At 62.4% G+C, this 18,412-nt stretch overlaps 1 protein-coding gene across 2 annotated transcripts in view; it reads right to left on the reverse strand.

Moving 5' to 3' along the window:
• Positions 1–2,978: 2,978 nt before the first annotated feature.
• SCARB1 (scavenger receptor class B member 1) overlaps positions 2,979–18,412 on the reverse strand; it is a 35,106-nt gene continuing 19,672 nt past the window's right edge. The window contains exons 6-13 of one of the 2 annotated variants that reach the window (XM_070399516.1): positions 18,236–18,351; positions 16,913–17,079; positions 14,128–14,246; positions 12,798–12,871; positions 10,974–11,025; positions 9,240–9,386; positions 6,293–6,421; positions 3,691–3,780 (exon numbers count right to left, since the gene is read on the reverse strand). In XM_070399516.1, coding sequence (XP_070255617.1) covers positions 6,293–6,421; positions 9,240–9,386; positions 10,974–11,025; positions 12,798–12,871; positions 14,128–14,246; positions 16,913–17,079; positions 18,236–18,351 — 804 coding nt within the window. In that variant the 3' untranslated portion in view covers positions 3,691–3,780. Of the gene's footprint in view, positions 3,781–6,292; positions 6,422–9,239; positions 9,387–10,973; positions 11,026–12,797; positions 12,872–14,127; positions 14,247–16,912; positions 17,080–18,235; positions 18,352–18,412 lie in introns of both variants that reach the window. The other variant, XM_070399515.1, reaches the window with a different exon arrangement.

An 18,412-nucleotide genomic window follows, 5' to 3' on the forward strand; every position in this document is an offset into this window, starting at 1 on the left:
GTCACGCTGGCCTCCTTCTCCTGCTGGGGCGTCTCACCGGCGGCGCTCGGTGGTCCCCAGGACAAAGAGGAGGAGCAGGAGAGGTTTTCCCAACTGCAGCCTCCCTCCCTCCCTCCCTCCCTCCTTGCGGATCCGTCCGCACCCACACCTGCGGGCACCGCGATCCCACTCCATCCGCACCCACACCTGCGGGCACCGCGACCCCACACCGTCCGCACCCACACCTGCGGGCACCGCGATCCCACTCCATCCGCACCCACACCTGCGGGCACCGCGATCCCACTCCATCCGCACCCACACCTGCGGGCACCAAGATCCCACTCCATCCGCACCCACACCTGCGGGCACCGCGATCCCACTCCATCCGCACCCACACCTGGGACACTGCAATCCGACACCCCACAGCCCAGGAGGATCCGGCCTTCCCCCCGCACAAAACCCGCCAGCGGGTTCTCATTGTGGTTAAGACCCCAACTACAGGGCCCTGCGGCCTCAGCCCGGCCTGACTCTCCAGCGCCCTCGCCCGCCCGCTCACTACACTCCAGCCACACCCACCCACTTCCGGCCTGTGCGCTGCTGCCTCAGGGCCTTTGCACAGCCAGGCCCGTTCCTAAAGTGCTCTTTTCCTGATTCCTTCCAATCCTTCAGGACGCGGCAGAGGACACTTCTAGAAACACTCATCTCAGTGGCACACACCCCCCCCCAACACCTCCTCTTATCACATCACCTCGCTTTTCCTTCTTCCCGGCCACCCAGTGCTCTCTGCAGGCATCTGACCTACTCGCGTCCCTGTTCACTGTCCCCCCTCAGGAGGGCAGGGACCACTCCTGCTTTGTCCGCCACAGTACTTCCAAGGTGGGGAACACTGGGGCGCTACCAGATCCAAATAGACCCCCTTCCACTGTTTCTGGGGACCCCCGGCTGCCACGTGCTGTCACATCCCAAACCCAGATCCTGCGGCTCTTCCTTGGGAAGCTGGAAGCCCTGGGACAGCCCTTGGCCAAGAATCGTTGCCTCCGCGTCTGCAACTGGGGGACCCAGCCCCACGCAGGTCCCAGATGTACACAGAGGGTCTGACACAGGGTGGGGACCGCAACGCAGTTGTCGGATGGATGAATGAATGAATGAACGAACGATGGATCTACATGGCCCTCTCAGCTCCACTCCTCAGTGCCCAGCAAGTGCTCTGCACACAGTAGGTATCTAATCAATGCTTGCTGGGCGCCCTGCACCTGAGGTCTTCTATTAGTCCTCAACCCCACAGGGCAGGCTCCATTTCCATGGCACCCTCATCGGGGAGCTCAGAGAATCACGCGTCTGCACGCCCCCGATTCCGTTCCTTGCTGAGCCACGGCAACTTCACATACGTGGCCCTGGCTTCGATTTTACTTGCCCACACGATCCATGGAGAGAGGGTCGAGACCCCTTAGAAAATCTGAAGACTATTCAGTAAACGCTTCCCGGGGGGGGGGGGGGGGGGGAATGCCTGGACACACGCGTGAAATGCAACCTCGTAAGGTTACACGTTCCAGGAGCCAGGCTGTGACCTCGGGCCACCCCCACCCCCAATTTAAGGAGGTCTCCTGCAGCCCCTCTGAGAGCGCAGGTCCCCGGACAACCTGCGGGGACAGCTCGCCCCCAAGTGGCCGAGCCAGGAATTGCCCGGAAATGAACCTATTTGTGTAGGGCCCCGAAGTGGGACCTGGGACCAGGCCCTGTGCCTGCTTTGCCCTGGTTTATGGGACGGAAACCCAGCTGCCCATCACCGGTCGGGAGCCCACCACCCTGTGATGTAAGAAACGCACAGAACGGAGAGTCTCTGAGTGTATCTGAGCCAGGCTGGCGGCCACTCCCAGGAGGCAAGCTCAACTGCGAAAGTGTGCAGGTTTACAGCCTTTAAAAAAAAATCTCTCTCTCTCTCTCTCTATATATATATATATTGATTTCAGAGAGGAAGGGAGAGGGAGAGATTGAAACATCCATGATGAGAGAGAATCATGGACCGGCTGCCTCCTGCACACCCCACACTGGGGATGGAGCCCGCAGCCCGGGCCTGTGCCCTGACCGGGAATCCAACCGTGACCTCCTGGTTCCTAGGTGGACGCTCACCCACTGCTGGGCTGTTGAGCAGTTTTTATGCCCAGACCATCCTCTGTGGTTACTTTCGGGCTCTGGGTCTGCAGGGCTCCCCTGAGCGGGTCAGGGTGAGCACCGTTATTGTCCACAATCCTCACCCCAGGGCCGTGGAAGGAGGCGGGGGCGGGCGGCTGCCGAGGTCGGGGGCCCCATCCCAGAGGCTGACGCGGATGCTCAGTGACCGGAATCCCACCTGCGTGTCTGCCCTGGAGAAACGCGTCCGCCCAACCGCGCTTGGGTCCCTGACACGTCCCAGCTCCTAGCACGGCGCCTGGCGTACCGTAGGGAACGGAGGGAGAGGATGCTGGGAGAGTTAGCCACAGGGGCCGACGGGAGACAACTTCCATCCGTGGGGAGGGGCCCTGGGGTCATGTGTACCTTGGAGGCCATGCAGCCATGCAAAGGAAAGCGGAGACTTGCCCGGCCGGCGTGGCTCAGTGGTTGAGCATCGACCTATGAACCAGGAGGACACGGTTCGATTCCCGGGTTGTGGGCTCGATCCCCAGTGGGGGGCGTGCAGGAGGCAGCCGATCCCTGACTCTCTCTCATCACTGATGTTTCCCTCTCTCTCCCCCTCGCTTCCTCTCTGAAATCGGTAAAAATGTATTTTAAAATAAATAAATGCATACGTAAAATGTGAAATACACGCCACGTGGAAATTATAAAACAACGGAGAGGCAGGTATGCAGCCCAGCCTGAGGCTCGGCAGCTTCCGGAAAAGAGATATTGACTCAGAGCCCAAAACGTCCCAGAAAGCTGCCCCCACCCCCCACCCCCACCCCCACTCCCCCGCTCCCACACCCCTACCCCCCACCAGCAAACAGGCCGTCTCAGACTCGTGCTCGCTTTTTTAAAAGGTTTATTACTCCAATAGTGAATTCTTTTAAAAAGATGATAAAACTCATTTTTCTTCCAGTAGAAAAGAGACAGAGGCGCTCTCGGGGCGGGAAGCCGTGAGTGGACAGGCCCCCGCCAGGCCGGACCCCCAGGCTGCAGGGCCCTGACCTCCCCGCCTCTGGCCCGGCACCAAATGATGGGGGCCCTCATGGGGGACAGCTGGGCGGGGCCTCCGCCACCCCAGGGGCCGGCTCAGGAATGCAGCTCCATGTCAGTGTCGCGGGAGGGAAGGGGCTCCCCACCGCCAGCCCCAGGAGACCAGAGTCCTGTGGGGGTGGGGGGCCGGCTCCGAGGCCTGTGTGAGGGGCTGTGCCCACGGCCCCCCTCCACCCGGCTTTGGCACGAGAAGTCTGCGCCCCCGGGCTGGGCTTCGGGACAGTGGCCGCCCTGGGAGGAGGAGCCCTGTCTTGCTGGCTGATGGACAAGGCGCTGGGGCCCAGTGGTCCCGTGGCTGACCGACTCGCCCACGGGCCCATGAGGGCCTTGGGGAGAAGGTTCCAGAACAGTCCCCGCTGGTGCGCTGCTCCCCGAGTCCCCCCGGTAGCATCCCCATCCCTGAGCGTGTCTGACACACCTGTGCACACGGACAGGTGTGGGGGTGTGCAGTGTGTGATCACACGTGTGCAGTCAGACGCTGGGGCCGGCAGGCTGTCCGCTGAGAGCGTCCTGAAGAAGCGGGGTGCTGGGGCTGGGGAGCCTGGCTGGCTGAGCAGCAGGGCTGGGCTGGCTCTTGGTATCTCGGGGAACCTGTGGAGAAAGGGGGAGCTGGGTCATCAGGCCCCGCCCACATCCCGCCCAACCTCCAGCAATACTGTTATCACAGCCAAACTGCGAATAACGAAATGCCCGTCACCAGGAGGAAGCCAGCAGCCGGTGACACATACACTCTGACACCCAGACAAGGCGAAACGCGGCAAAATGTTAGCCCTTAGCTTCGGCAAGTTAAGGATCTTAGTGCTGCCAGCGAGGCTCAGGGGTTGAGCATCGACCTGTGAACCAGGAGGTCAGGGTTCGATTCCCGGTCGGGGCACAGGCCCGGGTTGTGGGCTCCATCCCCAGTGGGGGACGTGCAGGAGGCAGCTGGTCCATGATTCTCTCTCATCATGGATGTCTCTGTCTCTCTCTCCCTCTCCCTCTCGGAAATCAATAAAAATATATTTTAAAACATATCCTTCTGGACTCGTGGAGGCCGTGTTTCCTGCCTTCTCCCAAGCAAGGCCGCCCCTCGGGCCACCCCAGCACCCGGTGCAGGGCAAGCTCCCCAGGGCCCGGCTGTGGACACAGCTGTCCACCCCTCCCCCTCCCCCTCTTCCTCCTTCTCCCCCTCCCTCTCTCCCTACCCCGTCCTCCTCTTCCTCCTCCCCCTTCCCTCCCCCTCCCCCTCGCAGGGCCTGCAGCACCTGCCAACACAAACACACCGGCTCCCACTGATTCTCATTTTCTACTTTATTTCCTCCTCCGCCTGGCAGCCAGCAAGTGGGAGGGAGGCAGCCAGCGGGCCCCACACAGCAGGCTGCGTCTCACCGGGCTCCCGGCTCCTCCGGGGCTCAGGGCGGCTACTAAACCCCCGCAGGCCCAGAAGCTGGAGGGGCCGCACGTTATTCAGAAACAAAGTGACATCCCGGCTGGGTGACTGGTGAGCCTGTCCTCCCGGGACGGACGCCAGGGCCGCGGGTTCGATCCCCAGTCGGGCTGTACCAGCATCCACCCGTGAACACATCCATAAGTGGAACAACAAACTGGTCTCTCTCTCTCTCGGATCAATAAATAAATTTAAAAAACAAAAACAGGGACTGGGCCCAGGAGGGAGGGCTCCCCACGGCCCAGCTGCCTCCCCCACCGACGGGTGCGGTGCAGTCAAGGAGCCCGACTCAATTCCGTTCCCAGGGGAACCGCGAGGGGCTTTCCAAACCCGAGGAGCAGGGCTCGGTCACCGCTCGGGGCACGCTGGTCCCAAAGCCGCTCCCTCTTCCCCTGAACTCCAGTCGGACTGGGCGGCCTTTTGTTGCTGTTTCTGCCTCGTTGTGTGTATCTGCCTGTTTCCCCTCCATCCAGGCGACCCTACCCTCAGGCTGAGGGCGGCTATTCAGTGGGCACCCCAGTTCTCTTGGCCAGTCCCCCCCAGGTTCACGTGGGCCCGTGGCTGCAGGATCCCCTCAGGGGCCGGGGAAACAGCGTCCACCAGCCGGTGAGGGAGGGGCTGCCCTGGCAGCGAACGTCCATGAAGAGGCTCCCGCACCAGAGCTGCTTTTCTTTCTTCCTCCTCGGCCCCAGGATATTTTCCCATTTATTTATTTTTAACATTTAAAAAAATATATTTTTCTACTGATTTCAGAGAGGAGGAGAGGGAGGCAGAGAGACAGAAACATCAGCGATGAGAGAGAATCCTGGGTCGGCTGCCTCCCGCACGCCCCTGACCGGGGATCAAACCGTGACCTCCTGGTTCATAGGGCGACGCTCACCCACTGAGCCGCCAGCGGGGCCATTTTTTTTTTTTAAGAGAGAGTGGAAAGGAGGGGGAGGGGGGGGCGCGAGAATCATCGATGTCAGAGAGACACATCGATCGGCTGCCTCCTGCAACCCGGGCCGGCTATCCAACCTGCAACCCAGGTATGCGTCCTGGACCGGGAATCAAACCCTTAGGTCCGTGGTCGGCAAACCGAGGCTCTCGAGCCACATGCGGCTCTTTGGCCCCTTGAGTGTGGCTCTTCCACAAAATACCGGCTCTCCCACAAAATCCCGACTTCTGCGCATGGCCCACGAAGTTTCCATCGCATTGTACGTGCCTGCCCGCTCGTGGTATTTTGTGGAAGAGCCACACTCAAGGGGCCAAAGAGCTGCATGTGGCTTGCGAGCCGCGGTTTGCCGACCACGGCCTTAGGTGCACGGATGACGCTCTAACCATTGAGCAACACCAGCCAGGGCGAGGCTGTCGCACCCGAGCATTGAGAGGCCGCCGTCCCACACCTGGATCCTGCCTTCACCAACACAGCCTCATCGTCGATAAGACACCAGCCCACAGAACAGGAGGCGCCCCGGGTGGGGATGGGAGGGCGGGGGGCGGGGGGAGGCTGCCATTCGCTGGGAATCTCAGAAGAGCGGGTGGTGCGCCCAGAGGAGAACAGACAAACGGGGTCTCTCGGTACCTCGACCCTCCAGGGGGATCCGGGCCGAAGAAGCCGACCAAGCCCGCCCGTGTCCGGGGTTCTACTTGCTACGGGCGGGGCGGGTGGGGCGGCCGGGAGTACCTGGTACCCACCTACAGTCGGGCCTCCTGCAGCACCGTGCCCTTGGGAGCTGCCGCCATCAGGGACTCGGAGTAGGCCTGCATGGCCTCCTTGTCCCGCGAGCCCTTTTTATCTCGGCTCCAGAACAGGTAGCACCTCTCCTGGAAGAAACCAGCGCGGTTACGGGCGGCGGGAGTGGGTTACGTGGCTGGTTCCCGGAGGTTCCGGAGGCCCGGGGTTCTGGAGTCCAACACCCGAGCGAGGGGGGCTGGCCCAGATGTGGGGAGTCGCGCTGCCCTTCCCCGGGGACAGGAGAACCCGTGTCTTTGGGAGACACGCTTGGTGCGTGGGACAGGCCGTGCTGAGAAGCCTGCGTCCACTTGAGAATTTAGGAACTGAGGTGGGAGGAATCGGCCGGGAATCAGCGGGTCGAGCAGGTGGCATTTTAAATCAACCAGAAACAGAGATTTTTCTGCTAAAAGACTTTTGATTTGTCCGGTTGGCGTGGCTCAGTTGAGCGTGGACCCATCATGCACCAGGAGGTCACAGGTTCGATTCCCGGTCAGGGCGCATGCCCGACTTCCCGGCTCACGCACCAGTAAGGGGGTGTGCAGATGGATGTTTCTATCTCTCTAACCCTCTCCCTTCCCCTCTCTTTAAAATCAATAAAAACATATTTTTTTTAAAAAAAAAGCGAGTCCTGCATTAAAAAAAAAAAAAAAAGGCTGTTGATTCTTTGTAAAGAGTGAATGGAGAAGAAACACTTCTCTGAAATTAAAATATGTTGAGGTCACCAGCCAGGTGACCCTTTTGTTGCTGTTTTCTGGTTGCTGTTTTTTAAAATACGTTTTTATTCATTTTTAGAGAGAGAAGAAGGGAGAGGGAGAGGGAGATATAGGAACATGGCCAATGAGAGAGGAATGTCAATCAGCTGCCTCGTGCACGCCCCCTACAGGCGACCGAGTCCACAACCGGGCCGGTGCCTTCTTGGTGCATGGGACAGCGCTCAACCACTGAGCCACCCTGGCCGGGCATGACCTTTCTCTTTTTATTAATCAGGACAAGCATAGCAACATTTCAGGCTAAGCCGAGACCTACATCATGGGAGAAATTTCCACCAAGGGGCGTCCAGTGAGACCTGTGGGGAGGGAGCCCATGGGAATAATGGAAGCAACGGCCTTCTCCCTGGGTTTGGGGGCCGGACTCGGAGCTGGGGGGTGAGGCAGGGAAGGGGCCCACGCCAGCCTGTCCCGTGGTGTCCTCGCTCTCCTCCTGGGCCCCCTTTCGGATGGACGATGAGGAGAGAGACAGAGGGGACAGGAGCCCAGCCCCTCCCCGGCTGCCCCCCTCGGGGAGCCCCCAGGTGGGGCTGTCTGTTCACAAGTGGAAACCCACGCAGGGAGGCAGCCACGGGCTGGGGGCTCTGCTCTGGCCCCGTCGCCCTCCCAGCGTCATTTAAGCCAAAGAACTGTAGGGGGTTCCCTTCTCACGGGAGTGACAGCCCCGCTCAGCCTGGCTGGGACCGGAGCAGTGAAGGGCTCAGGGGCCCCAGCAACGTCCCTCGGGGCTCGGACACCAGGGGCCGTGGCGTCACCCTCGCTCTCGCCAGTGTGAACCCTCCCCCACGGGAGGGGGGTCTGAAGGCCCAGGCTGAGCCCCGGGGAAGCGTCGTTACTGCCCAGCAAGCAGGCGAGCGAGCACCTGCCCCGAGAAAAAGAGAGAGAGCGCGAGCGAGAGCGAGCTCGGAGGCAGAGAGTAGGCGTTGCAGAGGGCCCGGGGCAGCCGGAGCTGGGCAGCACCCCCAAGGCCTGGCCTGGGGCCCCAGGGCGAGGAGGGGCCACCAAGGTGGCTTTCTGGTTCGTGGGTCCCCAAGGGCTTCTCCGGGCTCCCTGCCACGGAGTCGTGTCCCCCCCCGCCACGCAGCTGCCACCCTCCCCACGGCCCCCGGAGCCCTGCACTCACAGGCCCACCCCGGGGGGCGCACCTGGTCTCAGGCTCACGCGCCAGCCGTTTCTGTGTCCCCCAAGCTGCACGGAGCCTCAGAATCGGTCCCCCGCTCACTCACCGGAGGGGGGTCCATGCCATGAATGAATAACGAATGAACGAATGGCATCGAGTCAAGAAGGGGTCCTTCTTGTCACCCCCTCTTCTTCCTGCCTCTAGGGGTTGGGTGCCTTCAGAGCCCGTCTCCGACTCGGCCTCCTTCCAAAACCAACCCGTGCCCACCCTGGTCCCAGCCGCCACCTCGCTCACTGGCCCCGGCGTCTGCCCCTCCCACCGAGGACCACACAGCAGCGGACCCAGCCCTGCTCCCCTGAAAAGCCTCCAGTAGCCCGGCCCGGGGGGCTCAGTGGCTGAGCGCCAACCTATGAACCAGGAGGTCACGGTTCAATTCCCAGTCAGGGCACATGCCCGGGTTGCAGGCACGATCCTCAGTGGGGGGCGTGCAGGAGGCAGCCGATCCGTGATTCTCTCTCATCATTGATGTCTCTCTCTCCCTTCGTCTCTGAAATCAATAAAAATATTAAAAAGTAAAAATAAAATAAAATCGCGCACGTGGCCCAGGCGCGTCCCTCCTGGGCAGCCCTGCTCTAGCCCCTCCCGTTCGCCACCGCCTTCTCATCTGTGACTTGATCTCGTTGATTTGCCCGGCCTTCCCCTGTCTCCCGGCGGGAATGCCAGCCCCCGGCCCCGGGAGCCCCGTTCGCTGCCCTGAGCCCCGCCCCTGACAGCCTGGCTCCCAGCAGGTGCCCCCGTGATGAACACGCCATTCGACCCCAGGCCTCCCAACCCCAAAGCCCACCGCGGCCCCTCCATGGCCGGGGTCCCAGGCCTCCCAGGACAGACGGAGAAGTGGCAGGCAGGACAGGAGATGCAAGCACCCAGCGACAGCTCCCCGTCCCCAGCACAGACCCCGGACGCTGCCCGAGGTGGGCGCCAGGGTCCTGCAGGCAGCAGGGAGGGACGGCCGCCACTTACTTGGCTCCGGATCTGGTAGATGACGGGGACGAGCAGCAGGAGGCCGCCCAGGGCCAGGAGCACGTACTGCGCGTACTGCAGCACCTTGGGCAGCAGCACCAGCTGCAGGTAGAACTTCTGCAGGGGCTCGCCCTCCATGGCCCCCCTCTGCGGAGCGAGAACGACAAACACGTGGGCTGGGGCCACACGCATCCCTGTCCCCCAGGCCCCTTCCCCATCTCAAGCCTGCAGGGGCGTCCGTGTCTTCCGGGGCCACACGGAGAGACTACATTTCCCAGGCTCCCTTGCGGTTGGCAGGGCCATGTGACCGCATTCCGGCCAATGGGACGAGGGCACGGTGATGCGAGCACTTCCACCCCTGGCTGGTGAAAACCTCTCCATCACTATCCCCACCCACTGAACGCGGATGGATTCGGAGGGTTTCCAGGCGGGTGGGCCCAGGACGGGAGGAGCCTGGCCGGCCCCAACGGCTGGCCCGTATCAGACCGGGCCGTGAACTTGACGTTCTGAGGCTGCCTGTTCTGGCCCCGAGTTCACTCTAGGTTTTTTTGTTTTGTTTTTTAATATATTTTTATTGATCTCAGAGAGGAAGGGAGAGGGAGAGAGAGAGAAAAACACCAATGATGAGAGGATCATGGATCGGCTGCCTCCTGCTCGCCCCCTACTGGGGATCGAGCCCGAAATCCGGGCCTGTGCCCTGACCGGGAATGGAACCGTGACCGCCTGGTTCATGGGCTGAAGCTCAACCACTGAGCCACGCCGGCCGGGCAGGAGATCACCCTGGTTTAAAATGAACTAGGCCAGGCCCTGGGCCGTGTGGCTCCGTGGTTGGAGGGTTCGATTCCTGGACCAAAGGGTCACGGGTTTGATTCCTGGTCAAGGGTGCGTACCGGGGTTGTAGGTATGATCCCAGCCCTGGTCGGGGCATGTGCAGAAGGCGCCGTGTCTCTCTCACATCAATGTTTCTCTCTCTCTTTCCCCCTCCCTCCCTTCCACTCTCTCTCTCAAAAAAAAAAAAAAAAAAAAAAATCAATGGAAAAACATCTTCTCGAGTGAGGATTACAGTGAACTGGGCCAGCCCTAACCAGTTTGGCTCAGTGGATAGAGCGTCGGCCTGCGGACTCAAGGGTCCCGGGTTCCATTCCGGTCAAGGGCATGTACCTTGGTTGCGGGCACATCCCCAGTAGGGGGTGTGCAGGAGGCAGCTGATCGGTGTTTCTCTCTCATCGATGTTTCTAACTCTATCCCTCTCCCTTCCTCTCTGTAAAAAATCAGTAAAATATATTCTTTTTAAAAAATGAACTGGGCCAGGCCCTGGGCAGGGTAGCTCCGTTAGAGCGTCATCCCGATACACCAAGGTTGCGGGTTCGATGCCTGGTCAGGGGGCACATAAAGAATCAACCAATGGATGGAACAACTCAGCGTTGCCCTCTCGCTTTCCCTTCTCACAAAGCGAGCGAGGCCAGAGGAGCCCTGAGAAGCCGGGATGAAAGAAGTTCCCACGCGGAGCTGACGCCCGAAAGCAGTCGCGGTACTTTCAGAAAGTGCCCTGCCCTGGGGCTCGGGCTGCACCGTGTGGGGCAGGTTCCTGTCTGCGACGGGCGAGGTTTCTCTGGACTGTTCTAGGTCCCACCGTGGCTCCCCTGGCCCCACCCTCCTCCAGCCTCAAGTGCCCGCACGGCCTCCCCACTGTGGCATCAGGAGCCCAGCGCAGGGACCGCCAGGCGGCCTTACCTCCTCAAACCACACCAGCGGCATGACCACGGGCGCGATCTTCCTGGTTTGCCTGGAAATAAGGGAGACGGAGCCAGTGAGAAGCCTCCTCACGGCATTATCCGTGGGTGCGGACGCGGTCGGACACCCCGTCGGACGCTGGGGGGCAGGAGGGCTCTAGCAACGACGCCGCGGTGCGGGCTGGAGGGGAGGGCATTTCCTGGCAGGGAGCCGCCTGGCAACCAGACAAGATCTTTTTCAATTAAAAACTCACAGCCAGCCCGGCCGGCGGGCTCAGGGGGTGAGCATCCCCCCATGAAGATCAGGGTTCAATTCCCGGTCAGGGCACAGGCCCGGGTTGTGGGCTCAGTACCCAGTGGGGGGCGGGCAGGAGGCAGCCGATCCATGATTCTCTCTCATCATTGATGTTTCTCTCCCTTCCCCCCTCTCTCTCTCTCTCTCTCTCTCTCTCGCTCTCCCTTCCTCTCTCTGAAGTCAATAAAAATATATTTTAAAAAAGGGAAACACTCAGTGTGGGAAAAGTGCTCCGAGTTGACCACTATCGTCCCTGTTAGCAGATCTGAGCCCCTCCCTGCGGGGTGTGCTGAGAGGCCCGCTGCACAGATGGGGGGTTGGGGGGGGCAGGCTCAGCACAGAAAGCCACAGCCCGGCCACAGCTCCCCAAACTCCCTGGGGCCACCCGCTGGCTGAGCCTCCTGCAGGGCAGCGAGTTCACACAGCGCCACCCGCAGAGCTGAGGCTCAGAGGACACCATAGAAACACGCCTGTGTTTATAAAAACGGAGAGGAGTTCAGGGCAAACAGACCAGACCTTCCCAGCAAGCAGCCCAGAAGGTCCCATGCCGTCCCTCCTCCGCCCTCCAGAGGGCGCTAAACACCGCGGGGAGACCAGCTCCCCCGAGAAGGCTGTCCCAGCCGCAGGGACATCAGGTGGCGGTGTGGCCCCCCTCCCGTTCACAGGGACACAGTAGCCCAGGAAGGTCAGGGTAGCAGCCCCCCGCCCCGCCCCCCACCATGGGTCCTGCTGGCTTGAACTCTGAGCAGCCCCCATATGGGCCAATGAGAAGCCCAGTGAGGGCCTGAAGGGTCTCGGGTTCCAATCCCGCTCAAGGGCACACACCTGGCAGGCTGCAGGTTAATTCCCGCCCCGGTGGGAGGGGGGGGCGGGGGGGACATGCGGGATGCAGACCTCAATGTGTCTCTCACGTCGATGTTTCTCTCTCTCCTCTCTCTCCCCCTCCCTCCCTCGCTTGCTCTCTAAAAATCAATGGAAAAAACATCCTAGGCCCGGCCTGCGTGGCTCAGTGGTGAGCGTCGACCTATGAACCAGGAGGTCACGGTTCAATCCCTGGTCAGGGCACAGGCCCGGGCTGCGGGCTCCATCCCCAGTGTGGGGCGTGCAGGAGGCGGCCGATCCATGGTTCTCTCTCATCACTGATGTTTCTATCTCTCTCTGTCCCTCTCCCTTCCTCGTCTGAAACCAATAAAAATATATTTTAAAAACTGAAAACTAAAAACAAAATCAGTGCTTAAAAAAATTCCCCCCACGAAGTGAACTGTCACAGCAGAGAACGCTGTCTGGTGGGTTCCGTTGTCACACACTTGGTTTGGCCCCGGTTTGGTTTCTGCCCCTGGCTGGGCGCCAGGCACGCAACTCAGCGGGAAACTTCTGGGGGGGGGGGGGTGCAAATGGAGGAGAGAGTGGGGGTCCTGGGGCGGGGCCTCCGGCAGAGCTAAGACTCCCGTTAGGGGAACGATGGCCCGATGGCCCGGACCAGAGGCCACACCCAGAGGCCGCCCCTCCCGCAGACCCCGTCCCACTCACCCGATGCCTTGCACGGCCTTGATGTACAGGCTGAGCTGCAGCTTCACCGAGCAGTTCATGGGGATCCCCGTGACCTGCGGCAACACGCACAGTGAGGGCCTGTCCCAGCTCCCTGGCCCCCCTCCACCCACTCTAGAGCAGGGGTGGGGAACATCCGGCCCGCGGGCTGTATAAGGCCCTGCCAAGGCATTAGGGGTCAGTTAATGAAATGTTTGACCGGCTGGTGTGGCTCAGTGGTTGAGCATCGGCCTATGAACCAGGAGGTCAGGGTTCGATTCCCGGTCAGGGCACAGGCCCGGGTTGTGGGCTCCGTCCCCAGTGTGGGGCTTGCAGGAGGCAGTGAATCCATGATTCCCTCTCCTCATGGATGTTCCTCTCTCTCCCTCTCCCTTCCTCTCTGAAATCAATAAAAACATATATTTAAAAAGTGTTTGACCAGCACTGGCCGGGGTGTCTCTGGGGTAGAGCGTTGGCTCCTGCACCGAACGGTTGTGGGTTCGATTCCCGGTCAAGGGCGCATGCCTGGGCTGCCCGCTAATTCCCTGGCCCCTGTCAGGGTGCTTGCGGGAGGCAACCCATCGATGTGTCTCTCTCACATCGATGTTTCTCTCTCTCTCTTTCTCCCCTGCGTCCCTTCCACTCTCTCTAACAACCGATGGGAAAAAATGCTCAGGTGAGGATTCGCCACAACAAAAGAACATGTTTGAGCAAACACAGCGGCTGGTGTTTAAGCTGGTCATCGTGTGTGGCCCTCGAAGGATGTTATAAATGCCCCCATGGCCCTCGGCACAGAACTTCCCCGCCCCCCGCTAACGCTCCTCTCCCGCGGCGCCCACAGCACCCAGAACGAGGGCCTCTCCCTCTCCCAGCCTCTCCCTCTCCCGGCCTCCACGCCGACCTGGCCCCTGGCTGAACTGCCTGGTCCTCAGGGTGGGGGCGGGGGCGGGGGCGGGAGGGAGACCCACCCGCAGGAGTGAGGGCCCCGTGAGAACGCAGGGCATTATCTGCAAGGCATCCCGGGCCTGGCTGGCACCTGGAGAACTTTCTGGTAGGCCGGCAGCCTCCGGTAATTGGCAGGCTGATAAGTCCTAATTAATTTACTGTCTTATGATCCCTTTACAGACATCCCTCCCTCGCACAGAGATAACCACGCTCTTGAACTATGGAGTCGGAGCAAAGGAGGGACCTTTGATGGTTTGATCTCCCAGAAGCTGCGGAAGCCAGAGAGCCGGGGTTCCCCGTCCCCCTCCCCCTCCCCCTCCCCGGGTGCCTGGGGGAGGGGTGGGCCAGCTGGGCACCAACCAGGAATCCCCCCAGAAGTCCCGCTCACCGGGTGGACGTCCAGGAAGAGGGAGTGCTCCTTCTCGCTGGGGTGCAGGCCCAGCACGGCCTCGGCCAGGGCGGGGTCCGCGTTGTAGAAGTGCGGGTGGGAGAGGAACAGGGGCGCGTCTGGAAGGCAGAGGGGGCGTCAGACGGGCAGAGGCGCTGGCACGTCCCGAGGCTCATGCCAGTCCCGGAGCCGGACACGGGGATGCGGGACGAGGACGGGCAGCCACCCCCTGCCGAGCGTGCTGTGCCGATGACACGATGCAAAGGACAGTGACTAGACAGAGAGGAGCCTCCATTCGGTCTGGGAGCCAGCAGGGGGCGAGCTCTGTGCCAGGGGCACCTTCTGCGGAAGGACGAGGAGGTGCCAGGCGCAGGACGGAGGGTGGAGGGCGCGGCATTCCAGGAGGAAGGGGGCAGGGGCAGATGCAGGAGGTGGGAGGGGCACGGGGAGCAGACGCTGTGGAGGGGGCTGTGGGAGCTGAGGCTACAAAGGTGAATCGAAGCCAGATTGGACCTTGGGGGGCGGGGAGGGGGGAGCATCGCCAAGCCGCCGGGATCACAGGGGCTCCGGTGTGCACGCCCGCGGCCAGGTCTCCCGCTGCCCACGGGAGGGAAGAGACACACCTTTGCTCTCGCCCGGCGGCCGGTCTGCGGGAGGGACGCCAGCGGGGGTGAGCGGGAAATTCCCACCCAGAAACGTGAGGTCAGGCGTCTCCGCCAGCCGACCCGCGAGGCAACCCTGGCACATCTGCCCAAGGTCAGGACAAGGTCAGGACAACGGCGGTGCCGCCAGACAGGGAGTGCCCGCGGAAAAGACGGAGCTGGCCTCTCAAACCTCCCGAGGAGGCCCGGGCTGGTGTTGCTCAGTGGTTAGAGGCCAGCCAGCTCACCAGCGGGTGCTGGGTGGCAGGTCCAGTGCCCGGCCCCGGTTGGAGGGCAGGCGGGAGGCGATCTATCGACGTGTCTCTCACATCGATGTCTCTCTCTCTCTCTGCCTCTCCCCCTCCCTTCCACTCTCTCTGAAAATCAATGGGAAAAATTTCCCTAGGTGAAGATTAACAACAAGAGAGGGAAGATGCGCGCTGGAAAGCCGCTCGAGCCTCGAAGCACCAACAGACACTCTCTCCTGGAGACAGACAGACAGACAGACAGAGCATCGGCAACAGACCCTCCTTCCCCGCGTGGGTCCCCGGTCTCCAAAGCCGCCTCCCGGCACCTGTGACGTCACTGCGCACCCGAGGGCGACGTCCCGCCATCCGGACGACCCAACTCCCATCTTCCCATCTGCACCGCGGAAGGACCCCCTTCTCACAGGGGGCGCAACGCGGGGGGCTGTCGGCGAGGGAGGCGGTCCCCCAGCCCGGCCCTTGAAGGTGGCGCATCTCCACCAGACCCCGTGGCCACGCCTCCAGGGCTGGGGGAGCGCAGTGGGTGGGGCCAGGTTTCCATCACCTGCCCCGGCTCTCGCCTGGCTCCCCCCACCCCCCCCCAGCCCATTTGGCGTTGTGCCAGCACCCAGGCCTGCGCTTCCTTCTATTTTATTACCAAACAGCCCCGCGAGGACCGCCCAGGTTGCAAGTGCTAATTAATTTATAGCTTTATGGCGTCTGGCCTTATCTAATTGCCTGGATCACCTTTGATTGTGATGGGGGGCGGTATGTGGAGCCTGAGGCCCTGGGTCCAAGAGCTCCTCTCTGGTAAGGGAGGTTGTGGGTGTCTTATCTCCAGATAAAATGCCACAGGAAGGCAGGACCACGCGCCCCAAGACACGCACAGGCACGTCCCCGCCGCCCCAAAGGTCACGTTTTAAAACCCCAGAAACCAGATGCCCCTGAGCATAAAAGAGGCGAGATGTGTCCCCGGTGGAGCACTATACAGCCAGGAAGAAGGCGCTGCCCTCCCAGGACCACAGGATGGGCCTCGCGGATGAGACACTGGGCAGAAGGGTCCGGGAAAGAGGACGGAGAGTGCACCCCGATTCCATCCGCACGAGCCCGAAGGCGGGCAAGGCAGGGCCCACCGCCCGCCCGCTCGCTGCCCCACTGGCTGAGGGAACGGGGGGGGGGGGGAGCTGCCCCCCAGCGTCCACATGGAGCCGCTGAGGCCAGAGAGCACTGTGCCCACCCCACAACCGCCCGGCGAGATGTTCCAGAACAATCGGACCAGCGTCTTTTCCTCCGGGGACACGGGACGCGGTGCAGGGGGCCTGCCGGAGCCTCCGGACGAGCTCGGGAGGGGACGCGGCCCCAGGGAACCCGCCCTCGGTGGGGCACGCGGCCTGGATGACCGGGCGCTGCAGGGCCCTGGACTGCACCGAGGTCAGGGACGCAGCCACAGGGCGGCTCGGGGACCTGACGCGGGAATCAGCTGTTTACAGTCGCGGTTTGCGTCCCAGGTGACGGAGGTCCTGGGATTTGTTGCGCAGGCAACTGACAGAGCGGCTTCTTTCTCTCAGATTATCTTTCTGGCCCGACTAGCTTATCAACGGCGCAGAGGCCAAGACTGAGCGCATAGCAGGTATGACCTCACCCACCCGCCCTCGGGCCTGAGGTCACAGGGCTGGGGTGTCCCGTCCCACCCTCGGGGCTGGGGTCAGGGAGACCGTCCCGCCCTCGGGCCTGAGGTCAGGGGTCATGGTGACCGTCCCGCCCTCGGGCCTGAGGTCACATGGCTGGGGTGACCCGTCCCACCCTCGGGCCTGAGGTCAGGGGTCCGGGTGACCGTCCCGCCCTCGGGCCTGAGGTCAGGGGTCGGGGTGACCGTCCACCCCGGGCGACGACACGTACTGAACCTGCAGGTGCTGACGTTCTGGATGCCCGACTCCCGGCACGGACAGAAGCCCTCGTTGGGCGGGTAGACGGACCCGTTGGCAAATAAGGTGTTGGGGGCCTTGAACCTGAAGGTGGGGATGCCCTGGAACACCCTGGCCTCCTCGTAGACCAGCTTCATGGACCTGGGGGGACAGACGGGTGGGGTGACCCCCGGGACGTGGCGCTGCCACCAGCAGGAGGCAGCCGGTCCGTGATTCTCCTCATCATGGATGTTTCTCTCTCTCTCCCTCTCCCTTCCTCTCTGAAATCAATAAAAAAGCATATTTTTTAAGACTAAAATAAAAATTTTAAAAGTGAATACACACAACACACTGGCCTGGGCCCCCAGCCAGGACACAAGCTCTGGGGACCAGGGACCTGTCCCATCCCGTCCGGCCATGTCCCCAGCGCCTCGCCCACCCGGGAGGCAGGGAGCCCCCGCTCACGCTGAGGAGTTCCCAGGGGAAGGGGGACAGACAGGACCCCGGCCTGGCGCCCCTGGGCTGGCCTCCGCGGCTGCACCTCCCAGACCCAGGGGCCCAGGCGGACGCACCCAGAGGTCCCCGCGCCCAGGACCCAGGTGGAAACTGGCCCAGCCACAGGGCGCCAATCGTGGCCTTGTTTCACTGCCCCCCGCAGCCTCGATGGTTTCCTGCCACGGCCACCCACACCCCACGACCACCCGTGGCCAGCTGCCTCCTTCGCCCTCTGCCTCCTCCAGCTGCTTCCCTCGCCCTGTCCCTGTACCAGCTGCCTTCTTTACCCTGTCCCTGCACCAGCTGCCTCCCTCGCCCTCTCCCTCCTCCAGCTGCGTCCCTCGCCCTGTCCCTCCTCCAGCTGCCTTCTTCACCCTGTCCCTGCACCAGCTGCCTCCCTCGCCCTGTCCCTCCTCCAGCTGCCTCCTTCGCCCTCTCCCTCCTCCAGCTGCCTCCCTCGCCCTGTCCCTGCACCAGCTGCCTCCCTCGCCCTGTCCCTCCTCCAGCTGCCTCCTTCGCCCTCTCCCTCCTCCAGCTGCCTCCCTCACCCTGTCCCTCCTCCAGCTGCCTCCCTCGCCCTGTCCCTGCACCAGCTGCCTCCCTCGCCCTGTCCCTCCTCCAGCTGCCTCCTTCGCCCTCTCCCTCCTCCAGCTGCCTCCCTCGCCCTGTCCCTCCTCCAGCTGGCACGGCCGGAGCCTGGCTCCTCCAGGTGAACCAACAGAGCCTGCGAGGGCCCCGAGGGCTGGCGAATGCCCGGGGAGCCCACGCTCTCTCTGAGCCACGACAGAGGCCGAGCCCCGCCCAGGGCCCGGCGGGCGCTCACCGGCAGGCCTCGGGGCTGTAGAACTCCAGCGGGGTCTCGGGAGTCATGAATGGCGCCCACATCTGCCCGGACGTCCCGTTGATCATGTTGCACTGGTCCGAGTGCCAGAAGTTGACCTGCGGAGGCATCCAGGCCAGAGGGTGAGCGGTGACGGGAAACAGCGTGGCACCGGGAGCC

The sequence above is a fragment of the Myotis yumanensis genome, unplaced genomic scaffold (genome assembly GCF_028538775.1).
Source record: "Myotis yumanensis isolate MYYU_CA2020_CCGP unplaced genomic scaffold, mMyoYum1.0.hap1 SCAF_19, whole genome shotgun sequence".
Classification (NCBI taxonomy): Eukaryota; Metazoa; Chordata; class Mammalia; order Chiroptera; family Vespertilionidae; genus Myotis; species Myotis yumanensis.